General features: G+C 34.4%; 1 protein-coding gene across 3 annotated transcripts in view; it reads right to left on the reverse strand.

Moving 5' to 3' along the window:
* Nav3 (neuron navigator 3) overlaps positions 1–25,132 on the reverse strand; it is a 619,731-nt gene that overhangs the window by 51,109 nt on the left and 543,490 nt on the right. For all 3 annotated transcript variants that reach the window (XM_048359143.1, XM_048359134.1, XM_048359124.1), the window contains 8 exons: positions 23,854–24,342; positions 20,389–20,430; positions 18,713–18,873; positions 13,109–13,297; positions 9,838–9,890; positions 5,825–5,848; positions 4,029–4,106; positions 1,262–1,345 (listed from right to left, as the gene is read on the reverse strand). In XM_048359143.1, the coding sequence (XP_048215100.1) occupies positions 1,262–1,345; positions 4,029–4,106; positions 5,825–5,848; positions 9,838–9,890; positions 13,109–13,297; positions 18,713–18,873; positions 20,389–20,430; positions 23,854–24,342 (1,120 nt within the window). The remainder of the gene's footprint in view (positions 1–1,261; positions 1,346–4,028; positions 4,107–5,824; positions 5,849–9,837; positions 9,891–13,108; positions 13,298–18,712; positions 18,874–20,388; positions 20,431–23,853; positions 24,343–25,132) is intronic.

The raw sequence follows: 25,132 nt of genomic DNA on the forward strand, positions 1-25,132 counted from the left end.
TAAGATAGTCATCTCTGCCACCTCCTCCTGAAATCTGGCATGGAGACGGGCTGGTTCTCTCTGAGCTTGCTCATGGTCTTGTACCGTTGTATTTCTAATGGCATAATCATTTTCTGCCATTTGGGTTATTCATGAATGTCTTTGTTTTTTTACCAGGTGCTAAGCATGGGAAAGCAATATTTTGGAAAGAATGTTTCTTGGCATTTGAAAATATGAAAAATCATTAGGATACTATTGGAAGGAGTCATGTTGATGTATCAAATTAAAATCCTGATGGCACTTCATACTACTAATGCCATGAGATTGTCGAAGAGCACATACAGGAGACCAGGATGTAAGTTGTAGTTTAGTTGATCCTTTTCTTGGTGTATCATCAAACCATGCAGCCACCTCTAGTCTTGATTCTTTATGAGCTGGCTTCCTATTCTACTTGCCAATAGTGTCGTATTCAATAGTGTTACTTCCCAATAGTATTGAGTTTTGTTTATCACTCTCTGGGTCCTATGCTTAAAACATATTTTTAATCATCATTTTCAAGTGTGTATATGTATATATATGTACATACACACATATATGCATATGTGTATGTGTATATATACATATATACATGTATGTATATATATGCACATACAGTATTGACTAGTGTTTACCATCATGGGGGTCCTATGTTTAAAATATATTTTATAATCATTTTACATATGTATATATACATATGTGTAAATAAATGCACACGTTTATATATGCACAGAGATATACACATATATACATACACATGTATGTGTATGTGTGCACATATATGAGTATTATAAAATCCATGTGGAAGACTGAGCACTTGTAGTACATACCTGCAATTTTAAGTTACTCAGGAGGCTGAGATCTGAGGATGTTGACTCAATGCCAGCCAAGGAAGAATGTCTCTGAAACCCTAATCTACAATTAACCACCAAAAAGCCAGAAATGAAGTACCAGCATTGAATGAAAAAGCTGAGGGACAGCACCCTGATCCAATATCGTGTGTGTTTGTTGGTGTGTGTGTGTGTGTGTGTGTATGTGTGTGTGTGTGTGTGTGTGTGTGTGTGTGTGCGCTCCAGTATAATCAGGTCATGTCTTTAAATGAAAATCTCAAAAGAAAAAGCATTATCTTATGGCTCAGCACCAAATGGACATGGTAGGACGCCTTTCAAGGTGCTCTGTCTTAGGTATTATTTAATCATGCTATGAGACGTGCTGTTTCTTTCAAGCCTCACTGGCAATATCATACCTTTTGTTCCGCTGTCATGGTTAGACTCTGCAAACGGCCAGTCATATTCCCTAAACTCTTTTCAAAAGCTGCCACGAGGTGAGCCTGTGAAGAAAATGGAAGGAACACATTTAAAATGTCAGGATTTCATGTGGATAGATGAAATCCCTTTATTTTGCAAAATGCTTAAGTTCAAGGTGCTAACTCTGTAAGTACCAGAGCCATCCTGGTTAGCTCTCTCCTGTGACTCTCCTTTAACAAAAAGCTTCTAAACTTTGGCTTCTTAAAGATCAGTGTCTGCATCTCTTGGCATTTAACGTGAGTTCATCCCCCAAAAGGGGATGGTATTTTGAAAATAATAACACCTTCTGACTTGCACATCAGGCAGGCATTTGACACCTGAAATACTGAATAAAGTTCTGAGCTGCCTAGGTTTGAGCAAGAAAGCCCAAAAGGAGGTCACGGAAGTAGTCCACAGACAAATGTTCCTCATTTTTAGACTTTTAGGATGACCTTTGGAGATATTGTTAGCTCTCTCATAGTAATGATCCTGTCTCTTCAAGTGTCAAACATCTGCTGACAGCTATAATGCTAACTTTCCTCTTTTCTACTTTGCAAAGAACTGAATTGAGATTTGTCTTCCCTTTCAAGAGCTTTGCTTCCTATTCTTTATTTCCTTCAACTAAGAAACTCAGGGCAGTCAGAGAGAGAATTATTCAGTCACATTTTATTTAACAATAAGCATTTGCAGATTTGGAGGGAGGTATTTTTAATTTCAGAAAAATTATGCACATCAAAGTACATAAGCATAACTGGTGTGACTAAGAAGTGTTTGACAGTCTTATTACAGCTCTAAAATAGTTCTAAAATGGTTCTATTCAGGTGCCATTCTGAGACAGCTTGAACCCTGAATACTAAGTGTGAGAAGGTGCCTTGGTCTTTCACCAGGGATTGAAGCACAATTATTAGGTGTATACATGACCTTAAAAATACAATTTCATTGTGACCTTAGGTGGATCTAAGATTGAATATTTTCCAGCCTAAAGCTATAATCAACTGCTAACATAGGCACAATCTGATAAACCTTGGTTAGATTACCCAGAGGGAAGGGCATGAGTGGTGGGACATGAGTAGCATGCTTATCTTTCTAAGTGGTAGCAGAGGTAGAAAGCTGGTGCATCCTCTATTATACAGAATACAGTCTTAAGATCTAGAGCTCTGAAATCTATTCCACTATCGGTAACAGAATATGTAAGTTCCTTCAATTAACATCATGATTTAGAGGTGTCTTTCATCCTAGCTCTGAACGCAAACTCATTTTGGGATGATTTTCTGTACTTGATACTACATAAAGTGTAAAAATAATTTGCAGGAGGCTATATCTAGTAAATTTCAATCTGTCAGACTCAGTTTTTATTTATATGTTCTACTATCTTCTCTGATTCTCTTTCTCTCTCCTTCCTTCATCCTTCTCTTTTTCTCTCACTCTTTTTTATTTCTCTCTCTCCCTCTCTCACATTCCCACATCAAGCATATAAAAAAACCTTGGATTATACATTCATGTTTGCAAATAGATTTAATTGAGAAAATAATGCTCTAAAAGAAAGGTTGTACAGTTGAAAATCTTTTCAGTGACAAAATACCATCACCTCCTTCTTGGTACTCTCAGAAATGATCCTAAGGTCATACCTCATTCATATTTTAAACTCTATTTTAAAAATTGTGAAACATGTACATTAACAACATCTGAAAAAATGACAAGAAATCTATAATTCATATAATTACTTCAACACTAAAAAGTAACCAATTCAAATGTGGTAAAAATGAACATGATGTCAGATAACGTTTCCTTCAGAACTTAATTTACAAAACAGTTTGTTCTGCAAATGTCTCTCATTATAATCATATACATCCATTCTGTTCCTGTTCACTTTTGGTATATCATGCTTTGTCTGGGAGACAAACAAATCTCTATGGAAAAACACAGGGAGTGATCATAAGGGCATGGTACACTCCAAGCTTCACAGCAGAACAGAGCAAATCAATGCTGAGCTAGAGCTTGAGAGCATATGGCAAAATAGCAGGAGCTTTCCCCCACTCCCTATTGCTTCCAACTCTTCTGTTCCTTAGCTCTGGGCTCAATGCCACATGCTCTCCTTTATTAGTCTGCCTCTACTCTGAGTACTCTTTGGCACGAGGTATTTAAATGCCTGTTAATATAATTGATGGTTTTTATTTTTTTTTTCTATTCTAAGCTGCTTTGGTGCCAGCAAAAGTGTCTTCTTTTAAACTGCTATTGGAGCCTGTCAAAGTGTTAGTGGACAACCAAATCATCTACCATGTAGCTTCACCATCCATACTTAAGTCAAAGTTTATTTTCTTAAGAATTAATTACATGCCTATTGCTCCTTACATAGAGCTGAAGGAGGCAGAGTGCAGGCACATTTTACCTTCCAAAGAGAAACACCAATAGATGTTATGATAAACCTATGCACAGGAGTGACATAATTAAAAAAAAAGGAATAGAAAATAACTCATTGTAACCTTTACTGTTGTTTGAATCTTACAAGGAACAAAAAAGCCATTTTAATTACATTGTGACCAATTTGAACTTGGATCTTCATTTTATTACTGAGTGAGCAGAAAGCATTAATCTCATAGGAGACCTACTGTTTAGTTATACCTGCATTGTTTTAAACACTTAAAATTGGTAAGATGGTAATAAAATGATTCCAGTTCATTATATAAAATGTTGTGATTTATTTTGAAAATTAAAAAAATGCCTTACATTTGCTGAAAGTTGAGATGTAAGAGTCGCGACTTTCTCTTGTGATGCAACCAGCTCTCTCCTTAGCTTATGGATTTGCTGTAGGCAGTTATAACAACACAACACCAAAGCCAGTACATTATTACTTAAAAGTGAGAATCAGCTAAAAAAAGCAAACACTATGTTTACCTCTTTTTGCAACTTCCTTACCAGTACTAATGCCTAAAAATAAGGGATGTGACCACTACCTGCATCAAAGTCATCAATCTCACATACAAAGAAAGAAACTAATCTCTACACTCAACATCAGGGCTCAAACCTGCAAATCTAAGGAAACTAATTTGTTCCTTTATACACCATGGCATGATTCAAGAGGCTATTAGTTTACTTTTTTTCTGTACTTATTTTTCCCTGGGAAATTATGCTTAAGAATTTAGGTTGGAAAATATTTTTGTAAATTTTATATACATCATCTGCATGTTTTATGATCTTTTTTAGCCAAAGGTACTCTTGTTAATTTCTTGATTATCCCCCACATTTTCTCTGTATGTATTTTGATTTTCTATATTCTGGAAACTTGGCAAAATCTGTAGGATAACTTGTAATATTTGAAAGTTGAGTTTTACTCAAATTTTAATAAGTCCATATTTAAAAATTATTTTTGTTTTGAGAATTCCCTACATAGTCTAGGCTCTCCTTGAACTTGTGTCTCCATCTCTTGGGAACTGAGATTACAGGTATGTGCTACTGTGTCATGTAGAAAATAAATTTATATGATGGAATCCTAATAAAAACCAGAGAAGCCTTTCTAAATTATCAAAATTCCTTTATTTATTTAGTTGCTATTACCTCTTATCAGAAACGCTTTGTATATACCCACAATTTAAAGATAAGAGAGAAACATCACTAATATCATAAACTAACTAGTTGAACCAACAAAATAAATACTCTAAAGTGCATTTCTTTTTAGTTAAGTTCACATCTAAATAAAGTTGAGTATTAAAGGAAAGAGCATATCGAACCATATTTAAAATTTTTACTTAGACCAAGCTAATGTTGCTCACACCTGTAGTAATCCTAGCCACTCAGGAGGCTGAGATCTGACTATTACTGTTCAATGCAAACCCAGGTCCTTAAGACTCTTATCTCCAATTAACCAGCAAAAATTTGGAAGTAGAGCTGTGGCTCAAGTGATGGAGCACTACTCTTGAGCAAAAACTCAGGTACAGTGTCCATGTCCTGAGATTAAGCCTAATGATTGACACAATGTTGTTGTTTTATAATTTAAGCCTTTTTTGAAGTCTAAACATAGTATGCGTCAAGGAAATTTAAACACTGATTAAATAAGGTAAAACATTTACAAACATATAGAAATACATTCTACAAGTGCATATCTGGTCTCAAGATTTTTTAATTTCTTATGATACCCAGAACTTCGATTTGATGTTTTTTTTTTATTTCTTCAAAAACAACAAGTGCTCTATTGTTAAAACTGGACTGCTGAAATGTGTCAATTTGAAAGAACAAACTCATTAACTTTCTTCACTCTTCACAATACATTTTTGTGGAAAAGAAGTGGAGGACAATGTTGAGAGACACTGAGAAAAAAACTCTTATCTTCAAGCAAAGATATGTACATATATATATGTATACATATATATGCATAAACGGCAATGTGTAAGGCTATTGACAGACTCACTGGGCTACTTCTGTTTCTTGCAGTTATGCGATTGTGTGACAGCGCCCTCTAGTGGTATCAACACTAACCAGAAATGGAAATTAAAATAATCAAACATAAACATGTTACAGGCCTTTACCTCTGAATGAGCCTTTTCTTCTGCCTGTAAAAGATAAAAAGAAATAGAATCTTAACTAAAAGATTATTATAAATTCATGCAACATATATGAATGGATAAGATAGTTGTAAGGTATATTAAATTGTTTTTAATCATCTAATGTAAGAACAAGAAAAGATACACGATTATTGACTTAATATTTTAAAACTAAAAAACACTACCCAATTGAAAATGAGCAACACCTTTACAACTTAAGGTATTTAAAGGTACAGATAATTTATTCATGGCTATAAAATATACTTTAAAAGACAGGACAGAATTAAAACATATTAAGTTTTAAACAGTAACCAACCAACCAAACAAGCAAAAAACCCACCAAATCACCATAACACTACACAAAATATCAATACAGAAAATGTACTCCAAGAAATTGTGGAGATCTTTATCCAAAATATAGAAGTAAATATTTGATTCTTTACTTATTATACATAATTCTAAATAACACTAAGGGAAACATCACCCTCTATGAACAATGACCAAAGAGAGCCTAGTGAAATAGGATGGATGAATAAAAAAAGGAAAAGAGGAGCACCACAGTCAGATACTTGGTACACACGTGTGATAAATGCAAAATGAGTCTGTGGGAAGGAACAGCTGGTATTAGGGAGAGAGTGATGGAGGTGATTGACTCTTCTATAAGAAGTACTAGGCAAATAATTGGGCATGTTAAGTTGTAACTCCCTGATACAATCATAAAAAAGAATAAAAAAAGAACCATGGAAACTAGAGATGAATAGTTCCTATTTTATTTTCTTTAGTAAGTAGTATTCAAGTGTTTTGGCTTCAAGTCAGCCAAACACCAACACTTCCAGTATGAATGTGGTAATAATAGTGTCTGCTCAATGTCTTTGCTGTGCAGCTTCGGAAGATGAGGTTTCTATAGAAACTCATAACACCTTATGAGTTTTTACCTCACTTAGGGAAAACTCTTAGCTCTTCTTCCTCCATCTCCCTGCTGTGCCACAAAATGCCAGAAAATGACTTGTGTGCATCACTACATCTGAGGAGTTCCCTCATTTGGGAGGGGGAAAAAAAAACCCAAGCAAATACATAATATCACTAAATTGCCTTCTTTTTCTTCTTCATAGTTTGAAGTGCATTTGTACAGGCATTTTCTTCAGGCTAATTTAATTTTAATAGATAATTATGGGGATTGGGGACAGAATGACAGTTTCTAATTTTTGATTTTCCTCTTTCTTAGTCTCCAAATATCCCTTCATTTGAATTGCCTTAGTATAGGTTCTTTGTGAATAAAATATGTAATGTTCATTCCTAATGTATTTTTGATCTTCATTATTGTAATTTAATACAATTTTAGTTAATGTAAATATTGGTTATTAGTAATATCACATTCTCATGTGGCTTGATCATTTAACCTATTCTTTTTACACAGCACAAAGGTCTAGGCTAGCTCTACATGTTTCCCTATGCATATGTATGGAAATTATCTTTTTTTAAATCTGATAACATTCACATTATGCTCTTAATGCAGTACTTTGCATTTAGGCTTTCTAATTAGCTTTACTGTGTAGACATCCTGATACTGTTTCTCATTGAAAAATATTCTATTCTATTATTTTCTATTTTTAATGAACATATATTAAGTATATTATGTTGGTAGAATTCAATGCGGTATTTCAAAACATACAATGTTCCTTGATTAAATCTAATGTCCCTTAATTTTTAAATATTATTTGTTCCCTGTGAATCTGTACTGAGCAATCGACTAGTTTCTAGCAATATGTATCTTTTAAAAATTAGCCATTAAAGTAAAAACAATCAGGACCTCTTCACAACAGACTTTTTTTTTTGCCAGTCCTGGCCTTGGACTCAGGGCCGGAGCATGTCCCTGACTTCTTTTTGCTCAAGGCTAGCACTCTGCCACTTGAGCCACAGTGCCACTTCTGGCTGTTTTCTACATATGTGGTGCTGAGGAATTGAATCCAGGGCTTCATGTATACAAGGCAAGCACTCTTGCCACTAGGCCATATTCCCAGTCCCACAACAGACATTTTTCAAATAATCAATGGTAACATGAGGTTAGTGTTTACTGTGTTAGCTAGTGTGAAAATAAAATATTTTACTATTACCAAAAGATCTATTAGGTCAGGATATAGATTAATTAATCAAATGAATCATCTCTTTTTCCTTAAACCCATGTTTTTGTTCAATCCTTGAGTCTTATGCTTCATAAAATATTATACAAATAGTCTTATTGATATTTCTTTAAAATATGACTAGACTGATGTATCTTTTTTTGTGTGTGCCATCGCCCCCATCATACTGGGGCTTGAACTCAGGGCCTTGTAGTCTTGGGCTTTTCTCACTCAAGCCTGGTGCTCTGTCACTTGAGCTACATCTCTGCTTCTGATGCTACATCTTTTTTTCTTGTTTTCTTTTTATTTTTTGTCAAAGTGACGTAGAGAGGGGTTACAATTTCATATATAAGACAGTGAGTACATTTCTTATCCAAGTTGTTACCTCCTCCCTCATTTTTACCCTGCTTAACCCCTCCCCATTTCCCTTTCCCCATCATGAACTGTACAGTTGGTTTACACCATACAGTTTTGTAAGTATTGCTGTTGCATTGGTTTGTCTTTTTCTCATTTGTTTCTCAATTTTGGTATTTCCTTTCCCTTCCCTAGTTCCACATCTTTTAATCAAAAAATGTGAACAACTAAGCAAGTGACAGCACTGCCCAAATAGGAAAAACCTTGGATTCTAACAGGTTACTGCTATGTATTATATCCAAACATTTAAACAATCCTTTCTTCTTTATCCACTAGCCTAAAACAGTAGTTTAATTGAACAGCAACCGTGATACTTTCATTTACAGAACCTAATGCAATTTCAATCATTAAAAAAGAAACAGGAAAAACACCAGATTTGCAATGATAGTCTAATCTTGAATGACAACAAATATACACAATTAACTTAGAAACCAAAGGCTATAACAATGAAGCCTAATACAAATGAGTGGAAATAAGTATTGTTACTTATGCTCCATTGTTCAATGACAGCTGAAGGCTGTAAGCTTTTTCTGAACCTTTCCATACAGGATTAAAGATTACATGGTTTGCGAAACAAAAAACTTCTTTTCAAATGGTATTTCCACAGGTTTGGTTACATTATGTGTCTAAAACCAAACAACTACTAAACATAAAAAGGTCTAGAATAGACCTATTAGTGGATCACAATAGCTCAACAGCTATGCACATATGGTCATATAAGATGAGGATAAGCAAAAACAACTCCAAGAGAAGGACACAGGAGGATTCTATTGTTAACGTTACATTTAAAGTTCTAGGTGAGTTTCCTTTGGTGTACGCTACGTGGTTACTGTATATGATTTTGGTACACGGGATATTGCCTACCTGATCTAGGGAAGGGAAAGAAAAATGAGGGTGTAAGATATCAAAAGAAATGTACTCACTGCCTTGTTATATAACTGTACCCCTTTTGTACAACACCTTGTCAACAAAATTTAATTAATAAAAAAAGGATTACATGGTGATCAAGATACTTTGACATTTAGTAAACTGCTTTTAAGCTATTTTACTGAAGCTTCTCATCAATCATAACTTCCTGTACAGTATTTTATAAAAAGATAAAATTATATTTAATTGAAGAAAAGTTAATTTTTGCCAAAATGAACTGTAATTTTACACAGCACAGCGATTAACAGCCATGGGTCAGAGAATCAAAGCAGCAAAGTCAACACTATGAAATTTGGAAAGAACACAATACTATAGCATCTTTTTAAAATCCAGTTTTAAATTCACTCATTTGCTTATAACAAATGTAGCAAAGTCAAGTGAAATCATTTACAGTGGAGTACAGGAAGATTTGGGTGTACTGGAAATAAGTATATACCCATACTATAGTTTGTTACTCAACTTCTATGCAAATGTCAATTTATTGTTATCTGTGAACATTGAACAGGCAGCAGCTTTTTCTCAACAGCCAACACTTACCGTAGAGTAAAGAGAGGAAGTACTGGAGACCAGTGATAAAGAAGAGCCATGAACTAAAAGAAGATAAAAAAACCAAGACAGTAGAATTAATGAGGTCCTCATAAATTCTAAGACTTTCCTGGCAAAGAATAGAAAAAGTAACTAGAAATATAAAACAATAGCTGCTTGTTTTTAGATTCTGAGAACAAATCAGCTATATATTTTTGGAAACCATGCTGTTGGGACATGGAAAGGCTTTAATCAACACCCATAAAGTGGTAGCTTCACCAAATAACTGCAAGTATTTGATAAGCATGAGCACTAGAAGTATGCTTTTCATAGAATGCAGGCTATGGAAAAATCTCTTTGGGATTAGACATGTCGGTCAAGTTGGCAGAGAGCTAATCAATGAACAAGTGTCAGGAATCAAGTTTGAGGTGTGGTCTCATAATAAAAAAATATTATACAGTAAAGAGAAAATCAGGGCAACACAATGAAAAAAAGTTGTCATTAACTTTATACTTCAAAATCCTTACATGTTTAATTCGTTCTTATACAATACAAATCTTCTGCAGAATTTTTTCACATAGATTTTTAGTAAATAACTTTATGCAACTTGCAATTGAGTTCATGATAAATTGATCATGTTCTTTTAAATATAGAATAATTTCTTTAGAAATCTGTAATGTAAGAATCCTTCTATTTCAAGATGGTTTCTCACAACAATTAAGATGGAAATTGCGGACTGCACAAAAAAATACTAATTTTGTTTTCAGCAAAACAAAGGCTTGCTTTTTATACTCTGTACTACAAATGTGTTAGTGTAACAGGCAGATGAAATTATGCTAAATTTTATTTGTAGAAAATCTTTTTCATTTTTCTTATGGAACATTATTTCTCCAAATTCATCCTTTAAACAAACTGAACATGCACAATGCAAAGTAGGAGGCCTTGGCTAGATCCTTTGAATAGAAAATGACTAATATATATTTTAGGTGCTCACAGAAGTGGTAGAGAAAAGAGACAAGTGCCTCTTAAATTGTGATCTAGAATTAAGGGATTACTAAAGGTTAACAATGGGCCTTCAGGCCCTGAGTCCAAGCCTCAGGGCTGGCAAGAAAAAAGAAAAAAAAAGGAAAAAAAGAAGTTCAGGGACAGCACTCAAGCCCTGAGTTCAAGCCCAGGACCAGTCCAAAATTTAAAAAAAAAAAAAGGATTAGAAGATTTCTAACTTCAGCAACTAATACCCTACTGCTCTATTAGATGTGCAATATCTTTGAATCAATATTTTTTTCAGAAGGCCTATTGTTAACCTGTAATAAATTTGAGGGTGAAGAAATGGGAAGCATGGGGCTGGGGATATGGCCTAGTGGCAAGAGTGCTTGCCTTGTATACATGAGGCCCTGGGTTCAATTCCCCAGCACCACATATACAGAAAATGGCCAGAAGTGGCGCTGTGGCTCAAGTGGCAGAGTGCTAGCCTTGAGCAGGAAGAAGCCAGGGACAGTGCTCAGGCCCTGAGTCCAAGCCCCAGGACTAGCCAAAAAAAAAAAAAAAAAAGAAAGAAAGAAATGGGAAGCACGTTGCATTGTGAATGAGGAAATCTCATTTTTATTCTTTTCCTTCCATTTATTATTTATAGGTTTATGTACTTATAGCTTGAGGCTTCATCTGTTCATTTATCCATATGAGCATTAAGCAAGCTACCAATAAATTTCCCCTCAATCTACTTCAATCATCCCTTAATTCCAGATCACAATTTAAGAGGAACAATAGTTCAGTATTTGATGAATGAGACTCAAAAAAACCTTCTCTTCCACTCAGGCTGATTTTCAGCAATTCAGATGATTTAACCCTTGTATATGGAAGGCCAGAATTTCCCATCATGAAACCATCATTTATTTGTAAACAAGGCACTCCAGAAACCCAACAATATGCTCACTAAATTAGTTTTAAACTACTATAAGTGGCAAGTGGTCCATGTACAGAGCATGACAGAATCTTTTCAAAAACAATAATTTTATATTTCAGATTAGTTATATTTTGTCTGCCACACTGCACCGACCAACACAACATACTGCAGGGGTATAATTCATTTACAGTTGTTACTGCAGTAAGCACAGTGGTTTGGTTAATATTTCAAAAGGGAAAAGTAAAAGTGGTTGACCAATTTAGTGTCAATACATCAAATCTGAAAACCATGAGTTAATTCTTAGAGCTGACTAAACTTTTACTACAGGATACTTTAAATCAGGGGAAGAGATAAAGAGAAAGGGCAAAATTATTCTTGGCTCTCATTTCACACTTGTGACAATAAGAAAATTAGGGTTAATAAGGTTAGTAAAAATGTACACAAGATATGCTACAAATAAATGAAGAGTCAGAGGCTTGACCTCTGGAATGCGTCAAGATTTTAGTCTTTTCTTTTATTCATAACTCTTAGGAACTGGAACAATATGGTAGATTTCATGTTTGATTTTATTAAAATTGCTTTGGATTTCTAGGTTTAGTTTTATTTTAGCCTTTACTGACATGCTTTATAATACATAGCCATAGTCTTCTTCTATGGGTACTTTATGTCATTAACTAAATGTCAAAAGTATCTTAAGCTATTACCGGCAAGTTTTAATATATATATATGTATCATTGGGAAAATATGTACATTTGAACATTTATTAAACTTTCTGAGCTATTTGAATAGGTCTATTTAAAGTAATAACACACAGCTATACAAATGAAAGACATTTTCTAGGTCAGATGTAGGCTGAATTGCCACTGGATACAAAAATATGACATATAGGAACAGTATGAATTTTAAACTGCTATGATAAAAAATCTGATAACAATAAGAGTTTCTAAAAATACAATCAGCAAGATATGATAGCCTCAGAGGATAATTCTTATGGTACCTATCTTTATGTGTTTTTTTTTAAAATTGAGATATCAACAAAACATTTGCTGTAATGTTTAACACATTTGGATAAAAGTCTCTAAGACTTTGCATATTTCTTTTTTTTTTTTTTGCCTATTTCTATATGAGAACATTAGATGTATTCCAGATTGCTCTAAAGCCAAATAAAAAAAAAAAACTCTGGCATTTTTCCCAAAACATAAAGAAACAGAAGGTAATACAGAATAAAACATCTTTAAGCTTCAGGGGAGCACAAATGAGAATTACACTTGCTCATTTATTTCCTCTTCAGGAATCCTTGTGCTATGAAAAATGGCACAGCTTTTCTTCCAGAATTAAATAAAGTAACTTCATCTTTATTCTCCCATGTGCCCTGCTTACCTTCTTCCATGCTATCTCTAAATGAGCCTGAATGACTGATGGCACGTGGCCTTTCCTCTAGAGACGTGGCACTCCCACAGAGCTGGGAATCATCATAGAGATCGAAGGAAGAGTCTTGGGCTGGGATGCTGTTTGAGCGCATCATGCTGGGGCCAGGAAGGTTAAATTGAGACAGATTGGTGGGACTCACTGAAAAAAAAAACACAAAGAATACAGCCTGTTATCCTGGGGCTTATGCAATGGAAATAGTTAGGTTGAATGACAGTGAGAACTGGTCCCAACATTTTTATAGATATGAGAAATACTGGGTATAGGTCAATGTTCTGCTTGGAAGCATCAATAACAGGCACCATGGAACCCCCATTTTTCCTGTAGAACTTTCATGGCAAAAAAAAAAAAAAAAAACACCAACCTGTACACTAATTTCTAAAGCCATAGTGAAAGAAATTTCAGGAAGTCACCTCTGCCATTTGTGCTAGTAGTATAACAACATGAATTTTCAGCTAGCTTGTATGAAGAAAATATTGACTTTTTATAAAATTTTTAAGTTTCAAAATAAAAGAAAGGAAAAAAATATAAATATCTAGTTCTCTCAAAGATAACTTTTGGTTCTTGCCTGCAAAAATTTTCAGTCAATATGAATTAATGATTCATTTAAGTTCATGGTAAATTACATACTTATTATCCTAGTTAAGTAATAATCAGAAATAGTCAAACTTTTTCTTTAAATGAAATAGAAATCAGGTAGATACTATTAGACTCTAGTAGGTCTAAGGTAAGAATATCAGCATGAGACTACCAAAAGTCACAAACATTTTGTATTTCAAAAGCAGTATTTTATACATGCGATTTGAAATAATAATTTGTTTGGTTACCTATTGACATATGTTCTTTGTCATTCAGTTTCTCAGGCCAAATGATAATCACCAATTCTTTAGAAAATAAGACTGATTATGAAATTTTATTGTACAGTTTTAAATTTTGGAATCAAATAAAAACAGGAAAATTGAGAAACATTTATCATAAGCATATTTAAATCTTTCACATTTATGAACATCATGTTTGTTATTGGGACATGAGAAAATAGGCTGTAACTTCTTGAGCTACAAAAAGAACTGAGAACTCTGAAGACGCGTCATTGGCTTAGAATTTGTATAATTTTTTAAAATGAGCTGTATTTTTCCTTTGAAACAGGCACTGCATTTCTTCTTAAGAAAAATAATAGGAAAGGTGATCCCTAATATAAAAGGACAGCATTTTCTGGGTATGTGTTGTCTATTTTAGAATAATTAGATGAGTCATTGTACAATACAACTCTCTCTTTGAGCCTGTAATGGGTTAGAATAAAAGAAAGTGCACCTGCATTTTCTAAAAACCATACTTATGTGTGCAAAACCAAACATTAAATGAGAAATATAACAAAGAGTAAAGAAACTACAGATTTGCAAAGTACATAATTCATTGGTAGGAAAGCCTAAAATGGAGGTAAATAAAGTGAAAATGAAGACAGAAGAGTTTTTCAAGCGTGTTTCTTCATCCCATAGTAATTATTAGTCTTATGATTGGTGGTAACAGACTAAGTACATTCTAGAACAATAAGGACCCATTACTTGATTTGCAGTAGATCATTCTATTCTAGATCTACAATATGAATTAACTCTTGTAAAATAAACATACTTTTAAGTGCATCATTTAATATATGTATCTGGAAGTTAGAATGTATTGTTTACAGTTTGATTTGGTAAAACTGTAAGAAGAATAATTTGAGAGATATCCAAGTGAAATGTTTTTCTATAATTTAAGAACATAATAGTTAACCTACTCAAGGTGAAATGTTGATGAGAAATCTATAGTAGATTTTGAGAAATTACATTTATAATGACAGTCTCCTTATTTAATAATAATGCAAAACAAATATAATAAATTTATTTTGACAGTTTTTCTGATATGCCCACAATAATAAGAAAGTTTAGTTAGTAGTTTTTTTGTAGTTGTAGTGGCAAAATAAATATTTTGCCGTATCTAACTTCAAGAATGAACACAAAATGAGGGAGGCAATGAAATGGCAAATATTTAACATGTGCATTATTAGAAGAGAAGTTCCCTAACTAAAGGCAACAGCAACACATAGATAATTTTGGTAGTGATTTTGCTTTCTATCCGCTTCATTCAAATATCTGAATCTCTGCTCTTCAGTTTCTTTAAAAATAAAAATAAATAAATAAAAACCAATGGCAGTGCCAAGTACAAGTGGCTCACACTTGTAGTTCTAGTTGAGTATTCAGTAATTTAAAAAATATCAAAGAGCTCTATAAGTGTGCTATTTCTAGATTTAAATAGTTTTTTATTGGTGACTCACTGAAGAAGCTAAACGTCATAAATTTACATAATATATAAGTGATTGGCCCTCTTACTAATGTGATATTCTATGATTCCATGATTATAGAAGGTAGGAGCTCATTCTGAATAGGTTTATGGGTGTGTATGGGAGGGAACTAGAAGCAATCCACTTAAAAGAATACTTAAAAGTAAAAAGAAGTCAGGTGCTGGTGGCTCATGACTGTAATCCTACCTACTCATGAGTCTGAGATCTGAGGGTCACGGTTCAAAGCTAACCCAGGCAGGAAAGCCTATGAGGAAAAGGAAAGAAACTGTTCCCCTACAACATTAGAAAGGTGTTTTAACAATTACTCTGTATGCAAAAGAGCTATCAAATAGAACTGGGAAGTAATAGTAATATTAATGAGTTTACCTGGTAAACTTGAGGTAAGGAGTAAATGAATCTTATCAGTGGTTGTCTCTCATAGGGACATAAAAACAATTTTCATTTTACAAGATGCCTCATAAGAATTATAATTAACATAAAAGAGAGTTTCTTACAAAGGCTTACTTATATAAGTTATACTCAAATATTCTTCCTTGAGTGGGAATAGTGCCTGTTTATTGCTTATCTTTTGGGAACTACACACAACCATATTTGACTGTAGCTCAAAGAAGTCTACTAACAGTAAAATAATTTAATAGTGTCCTACTACCCATATATCCTATTTGAATTCCACAGTATTTATTAAAAATTATCAATTAACACAGTTGAACTATGGACATAGAGGCACTACAATATATTTGATAGTGAGGTTTATAAATTAAGTATATTAGGACATCATTAAAGTTCTTCAGAGATGTTTGTTATCAGAAAAAGAAGCACTGATGTTTCTATATTATGCTTCACATTTGAAAACGATGTTAGAAAATGAATGCTTAAATACTACATGTTGTTTCAGAACATATTCGTGGCCACCAACATGTTGATTATGTTTGACATGTTAACTTTAATTTATGTACACATGGAGTAAACTTAACCACTACAAAAATAAGGCCTTGGTAAATGATCCCCTGATTCAAATGTGACAGCTTTGTACTACTTCTTCTAAAATGTGAGTCTTTCTAAAATGTAAGCTATGATTCTCCCATATAATGAAATGTGTTGTCACTGTCTTATTCTCAGTTAAATCCTAAGTTCAAAAGTACCTGAGTTTTACCACTTTGTACATCATCTTGACAATAATTTTTTACAAAGCTAAATGGACATTACACACACAAAAAGCTACCAGAGCAGTATAAAATATCTTATAATGTAAACTATGTTCTCTATTGAAAATAATTTTTAGTTTATCAAGTCTTATACTCTTGTCCACATGTAATCAGTCAGTCATTCTTTGTGACATGACCTGTATAGCATACATTTATGCGAGAGATACAAAAATTGAGATTTAATGACTTTACCAAGGTCAATCACAATAAATGTCAAAGTACTTCCTCTCCCCAAAGAATAATGGAATAAATAGATGTTATCAGTATAATGATGGTAGAAATAAGTGGCATAAGGAGTCAGATTATCAAGTTAATGTCAACTGATGAAAGAAATGGATATTTTATCCATGTATTTTACCCTATGTATTTGGGGGTGATTTGAGTTCTATTTTAGATAGCCTATGAAATGAGATTTTTCCCCTATTCTTGTGACCTTACAAAAATTCATCTTTTGAAGTTAAATTTTTGCTGTGTTTTATAACTATAAAGGGATGTTAAATAAAAACAATACATTTTTGGCATTATGGGACAAAAAAATTTCATCACTGTGTAGATTTAGCACCATAAACTTGCCATTGCTTAGTGCTTGGGCCCATTACTCAAGTAGTAGAGTGTCTTCCCAGTAAGGAAGCATTGCAAACCTAGCACTGCTGAAGGAGGAGGAGGAGGGGGAGGGGGAGGGGGAGGGGAAGGGGAGAAGAGGAAGAGGAAGAGGAAGAGGAAGAAGAAGAAGAAAAAGAAGAAGAAGAAGAAGAAGAAGAAGAAGAAGAAGAAGAAGAAGAAGAAGAAGAAGAAGAAGAAGAAGAAGAAGAAGAAGAAGAAGAAGAAGAAGGGAGAAGTGGGAGGAGAGGGAGGGGGAGGGGGAAGAGTTGTTGTTCATTAGTGCATATAGTACCATAACCAAAATAGATCTTTTCAATTGCCACAAGTCCTAATTGGCAACATGAGAAGACATGAAGTTTAATAGCCTAGCTTGTGTCTGTTGTGTTCAAATCTGAAAAGTCCAGATTTCTGAAAAACGTGGCCTATCTATAAGCTCATAACTAGAACAAATTTTTTCTCAATTAAAAAGAGAAACAGGAGGTCATTTCACAAGTTGACTTGATGGAAGGTAACTTTATTTTTAAAGTCATTGAATCTACTAAATGATAATATATTTATATCTTATTTATAAAATATATGGGATTTGAACTTGCTAGGCAGACACTCTATTACATGAAACACATCACCAGCCATTTCTGCTTAGGTCATTTTTTGAGACAGTCACTCTTTCTGTCCAGGCTGGCCAGGACTCTGATAATCCTACACTTTGTTCCTGCTGAAACTGAAACAGTGGGTAGATGCCACCACACTTAGGGTTTCCTGTTGAAATGGGCTTGTATCAGTTGTGATCCCCCCAAACTCTGCCTCCTAAGTAGCTCATACTACAGGTGTGAATCACTGTGCTTTATCAACAATTGACATTTTTAGTCTTATCTCATTAATTTTTCTATTCCCTTTGTTTTTATGCTGCTGACACAAATGACTACATTACATAAAGTGACAGTAGGTATAAAGTAACCCCGTAGATTGATACTAAATGATTTCTCTTTGTCTAAAAATAGGCACATTTATAGCCATAATAAGAATGATTATATGCATATTAAGGACAGCTTTAATTTTAATAATATTAAAGAAGTTACATTGCAGTCATAAAATTGCATATTGTTTTCTTCCTAATGATTTCTGTTTTCTATTTCTCTACAGGAAGATAATTACTTTTGCTTCAAGGAAGCCTTAAAATTGAAAGCAAAAGAAACAGATGTTATAATGCTTTTAAAGAAGATTTTGAATTAGGATGGAAATATTTTTGCACTGGGGTCAAGAGTTCTGGGACAGATCCATGGTTCTCTACATAGTAACAGGTGACTCCTTTTTCAAGTCAGTACATGGCGTAGAAGCTATTTTTTTTTATGGGGAGACCAAGGACTCCTGAAAGGAACAAAGCAGAATCTATACTGTAGAATATTTTACCCAAGTTGGAAAAGTGGTATTTTCCTGTGGCAGAAGATGACATAGCAGAAGGGGAGACCAGAGGTGACTGGCTACCGGTGTCCTGTAGCCCTCCAGTGGAGTGAGAACGCAACCACTCTTTGCCCTCCTCTTGGTTGGCCTGCCGCGATGATGGTGTATATCTGCAAAAGAGCAAAGCTGAGACACTGAAGCCCATCTACCAGGGCAAGAGAATGCCAGGACAGGAAAACAATTGAGAGGAGCTCACTATTCAGACTGAACAACCATCACAAACAGATTGGATCTAATTAGAATTGCTCAGTTCTTCCAGATGATTTGGTACCATCTGTTTAATCCCACAGGAAAAAGAAAAGGCGTTTGAGAAGAAAAATTATGCTTCTGTAAGATATGGAGTTGGAAATCATAAGCAATGAGCAGACAGCCAAATTAACTGAGAAGGCCCCAAAAACACAGTGCGTGGAAGGAAGCGAGGAGGAGGAGAACAGAGACAAACAACTGTGGCAGCAGCAGGCCAGAAGGCAAGTGAAGTGGAATGAAGGTCACAGAAAGGCATGAGAAATGGAACACACACTGACTACTACACTCTTGACATTTCTAGATTTTTAATGAGGATGGAAAAAAATGTGTTCATGTTGGAAAATAATGTTTTAGAACAAAATATTGAAGTGAAGGGAACTCTCTGCTGATTGCTATTGCTCTAAATTGGGAACAAAAAAGGGATCAATAGGGAAAGTTCTCATTTGGCCATTACTCACTGTGTTTCTGGAAATAAATTCTTTGTTTTCCTTTTTCTTCCAAAACATATTTATTAAGCAAATAAAAAGTTATGATGCAGGAACTGTGAGAAATGCAAACACTGCACCTGGCCTCTGTTCTCATGCATATGAAAAGTACAAACTTCTCTTGGGTGCCTGCCTATACCATGGAAGTTACAGAAATCATTCCTTGAAGAGCATCTCACATTCCTAGTGTCACATCTCTCTTAGTAGCATTCTATGGCTCCTCCTTGGATAAAAGTGTGCAGGAATGAGTTATGGATATGAATTAAACTTTGCATATTATGAATTGGATAATTATTTTGAAATTCAATGGTATCACATTTATTCAAGCTTAAACTCATGTAAAAAATGCCAGCAGCCCTACAAAACCTATTTTGTAAAAATCATATCTTAATTAAAATATTTGTCTTGATATGATGAAAATTTTTTCTTTGATTCAAATTAGATTATTGTTAAACCTTTCATCATTACTGGTCACATTGGTAGACTATGTGGGTTTTGAGGACTTTTTGGACATACGTACGTATTCAAGATGCAATCTAGGGAAGTGATTTTTATCTTAATTTGGAGAAGTAAATTTTGCATTCTACCAAAAGATATTGCTCCCTCCAAGAACAAACAAGGGGGCAAGTTCTTTGATAAATCGTATTTCTTCAAAATAATGATAGAGGTACAAAGATCAATTTGAGGGACACCTTGATTATCCACTAGTATCTCCTCCTAAGCCTCAATGATTCTCCAACTTTTAGAGCCAAAAAAGTATCAAGATTAAAAGTGATTTCATCTTCAATGTCAGGTACTACATTGGCAACAAACAAAGAAAGAGGAAGAGACACAGCACACAAAGTTTATGTGAAAATAGAAAAAGGCAACAATTGTGCTGAGAGAAATATATACCTGAGTCCCTTTTTGGGTAGTGTATTTCTGTCAAGCTGCATGCTGTTAAAACAAAGAAAACCCCTAAGGACATAATGTAAACAAAACCTCCAAATTAAACATCCAACAAAACTGATTCCTTGAACTACACAAAATAACATTTTTAATACATATATACATGCTTAAGTCACTAGTAATGTCCATCTAAAGTTGTAAAGATGTCCATTGCTATAACACATGCTCAGAATTACTAAAAGATTGATGAAATCCTCTGTTAACCTAAGTGCTCTCTAGATGATATTTATCTCAAGCTTTAATCACTTTCTGTTCTCTGTGCAACTGACTAAACTTTTGCTCTGACTTCATTTGCAGGAGAAACACAGATTCTCTATGTTAAACTGATGAGTTCCAGTGATAAGAGAGGACAAAAAGTATCACTGTTTAATGCTTATTCTTTTATCTTAAAGTTATTTTAATAAAGGTATATTTCCATGTACATAGAAGAGGAGAAACGATATATAATGAGTATGTTCTTGAAACAATGTCTCTGTTGCCATTTATTTAAATACTTTTAAAGAAGTTAAACTATACCATCATTTGGAAACTAATTAGATGCTTAAAAGCTATGAATTATAGCATTTCCATTTTAAAGAATTCTCAAGTAGTCATCCGTAGGAATGACCAGATATATCCACAGTAAATGAGAAATGACTTCTGAAAAAGGAGGTAATGAGTGTCAACTACAAACTGAGTAAAGTCTGAGGATTTGGATATATGGACAACCAAAGTAATATTAATGTAAATTTGCAGCTATATTGCTCTCTTCCTTTTGAACCTCAAGTGATCAGAATTAAACAAACAGTAAGTGTGTAATGGGGATGATATCATGAATATGAACACATTGATTTGATGTTTAATCACTCAAAATCAAAGCTAAAATGTTTTCTTTATGTGTACTCCATTAGTTAGCACTGTAATGGCTAACAATAAAATGCTTTATACAAATTTATTTATTTAGAATACCCATAGAAGCCAATTACTATATTAGGCCTGATCTAGCATGTAGCTTGGCTATAAAAGTCTTCTTAGTGGTCTAGATAAACAAACAAAAAGAATCACACTGACTAAACGAACATGGAAACATCTCTCAGTACGAACTAAAATACGCTGAAGTATTCATGTGGCCATAGACAAATTGAAGATTTTCATGGGTGCGAATCAAGGCCTAATGTTACAAAGAAAACTGCCAATGATATTGGATACATAAGAATTACCGGTTTATATGTTACTTACTGAAAACAATGAGGAAAAATTGCAATTAAATTTAAAAATGTAATTAAAAGATTTATCTATTTGACTCAGATTTTAGTGTTTTATTATGAAGGTCTTTCTGTAATCCTCGAAAAGATGCCAACTCATATCGTCAGCGAGTTCATGCCTGGAATCCTAGCTACTCAGAAGTTAGTGATCTGAGGATCCAGTTTTGAAGCCAGCCTGGACAGGAAAGTAGGTGAGAGTAAGTCTATCTCTAATTAATCACTACTACCACCACCCCAAAAAGCATGAAGGAGAGCTGTGCTTCAAGTGTAGAGCACTATCCTGAGACAGCACTATCCTGCTAACGGGCAGTGCACTGATCCTGAGTTCAAGCACACGCGCGCGTCCACACACACACACACGATTTCAACCCAGTAATTTCCTAAAATGAATTAATGTCTTATGTACTATACCTATGAAGACACTCAAAATTACTCTACCTGGCTTATTATTCACTAATACGTTTTATTAAGAATCAAAGCTAAACACTCTCTTATTCAAAATGTATCAATTATATTTTAGATAGTCTTATTGAATTATTTTAATATCAAGATATTCCCACTTGTAAAAATTGGCCTATTTCCAAAATTGAGTAGCCACATAAAACATTTTGCTTAAAACAACTATATATTTGAAAAGAGTATTTTGAATTAATTTCGAATTTATTAATTTTAAAATTAATACTGACTTCAGCCAACATAATTTAAGAGTAAAATATTAAATTGCCTCTATTAAAGCTATAGGATCAGTTTTAATATATGGCTTACCTGGTTTTGATCTGAGAATTATCTGAAAACAACTGACTGCATTTGATTACTTGACTGTAACTCTGAGTCCAATTTAAACTGTGAATGCTGAAGAAGTAGGCTGATGGATAAACAGTCAACTTACTGTAGTTATCATGATAGAACTAATTTGTATTTGGCGGGTGGTCCTGTCTAATATATGTAAACATGTCTGTGATAGGTTGATTTGATTATCAATTTGCTATTTGAATTTCCTACATCTGAATATATAATCTTGGATATATTCATTAACACAGGTTATTTTATACATTTTCATTATAATTTCATTTTCTTATTCAAAGTTTAAATAAAACATCAATGTCTATTTAAAGTCCTGAAGCTAGAATCTCAAATGCTATAGGAAGCTTAACTTCTTTGGCAGAAGACCAAATACTGGTTTTATATATTCTGTGTACCAGTAAAATGACAATGACGTTAAGTTTGAAAATTAATATAATCAGTAGAAATACCTTGTAAAATGATCACTATTCAAGACTTATTTTTAAAATGGTGCTAGTATATACTTTTCTTTAAGAATGTACATATAATGATACTTGAAGAGAATGAAGGACATTGCCCCAAAACAAATGTACTTTTGGGATGATTTATGTAACTATCACCCTTCTGTTTAATGAAGATTTTAATTAAAAAATGATGCACTGCTGACATCTGACATATTCTCCAATTCATCTAGAATTTCCTCAGTGTTCTTTTGGCTACTTTTTTCAAACAAATACAAGTAACATTATTTGAACATAATGCTCAGAGCATTATTATAGAAGTCATTTAAATTTGGTCTTTAAAAATGTTCAAATTAAGGCTAGGAATATGGCCTAGTGGTAGAGTACCTGCCTCATATACATGAAGCACTGGGTTTGATTCCTCAGCACCACATATATAGAAAAAAAACCGGAAGTGGCACTGTGGCTTAAGTGGTAGAGTGCTAACCTTGAGCAAAAAGAAGCCAGGGACAGTGCTCAGGTCCTGAGTTCAAGCCCCAGGACTGGCAAAAAAAAAAAAAAAGTTCAGATTATCAGAAAGAGATAGTGTCACAATGGGGCTTAAGTCAGATCACTAAAATGTCTCAAGAAGACATCATTCAATATATAAATGCATGCTTGAAGTCGTTTTAAAATTGTCTACTGGCTGGGAGAGTACACATTTACCTTCAGAGCCTTAATTATCGAATCACCCTGCCCTTAGTACTTTTATTCCTCTGCAAATCATGTAATAAGATTAAATAAAAGGCTAGGTTTCCTCAGTCCTAAGTCCTTTCAGTCTTCTGTCACTCAGTGAAATCAAGGGAATTTCATGGAGGGAGAGGTTGAGCAGAGAGCAGGGAGGAAGGGCTGAGGACTTCGTGAAGGCCTCCAGGAAAGCTCACCTTTCTGAGAGAGTAGATCTCACACTACCCGTTCTCATGAGCAGGCTCTGCACCTCGTGAGTGCCTGTGGTCAGTCCAGACAGGGAGCCATGATGGCTGAGGGGCAGGTCAATGGACTCAGAGCTCGTATGGAGGCTAGTCATAGACTGGTAGCTCGGAGTGTCCTTGCTGCCAGCAGAGGAACTGCTCAGATTGGCAGCCCACACAAGACCACCTGAGGTGAAAGAGTGAACCGACGCTGGGCTGGAGGCCAAGGAATGACTTAAGCTTATAACATCTGTAGTTAAGTCTGAGGGTTTATTGAAGAGAGGGCTGCTGCTGCCACTGAGCCCACCAGCACTGCCCATGCTGCCCGTACCAGACGACGGTGACTCCAGACTGCCTTGCCGCGCTAATGTGGTACTAGGGCTGAGCACTACTGAGGAAGATTTCACTCCCTCCGTATTAGGTGCAGGGGCAGCCTTGCCACCCGCCTTGGCACCAAACAACCTAAAAGAAAAACAAATAACAACTTCAGTTGTTCCAAGAAACTAATATCCACACTTCATCCTTAGGGTTTCATCGCACAGAGCCAAGAGTGCTTTGGTGTGAGGAGTTACCAAGCACTTCCTGCCTTTGTGTTACTGAAATTGATAAGCTTGGACTTTTTAATTCATCAACTGCCGAAACTCTCTTCCATCATGGGAAGAGTACACAGTACTGGGTTGCTACCCCAGGGAGGGAGAAGTGGGCAACAGTCAAGGTGCAAGAACCTGGCTTTCACAATTGAAATGACTGAAAATTTTCCACTCACATAGTTTGACCCTTCTAGTGATTGCCTATCTACAGAACCATTATAATGAAACAACTTCTGCTCATTCAATATAGAAAATGTGCATGGATGTTTCTTTTTGGTCTTTTTTTTTAAAATAATTTATTCAAATTCTGAAAGGATAATTTAGAACAAGGTTTAGAACAACAAGCTGAGTACCTGAAGGCCTGTGTGACAGAAGTATAAGCTGTTTGACATACTGGATACACAGCAATGTTAATCTGTCTACATTTTCCCTCTGGAAAGGCCAAAGGCTTTACATAGAGGTTGCCAGTGCTATTCAAATTTATATTTGCAACAGTGATTTGAAACACTTAGTGCTAAATTAGATATCGGAGTCTAGTTCAGAAAACATTTTAGTTTTATAAATGAAGATGATATAATCAAATTTATGTAAATATGGAAATAAAGTGGTATGAAGTAATGGCATAATGATTACTGAGTTGTGATGATATGCATATTTTCTGA

This window comes from Perognathus longimembris, chromosome 1, assembly GCF_023159225.1.
Source record: "Perognathus longimembris pacificus isolate PPM17 chromosome 1, ASM2315922v1, whole genome shotgun sequence".
Classification (NCBI taxonomy): Eukaryota; Metazoa; Chordata; class Mammalia; order Rodentia; family Heteromyidae; genus Perognathus; species Perognathus longimembris.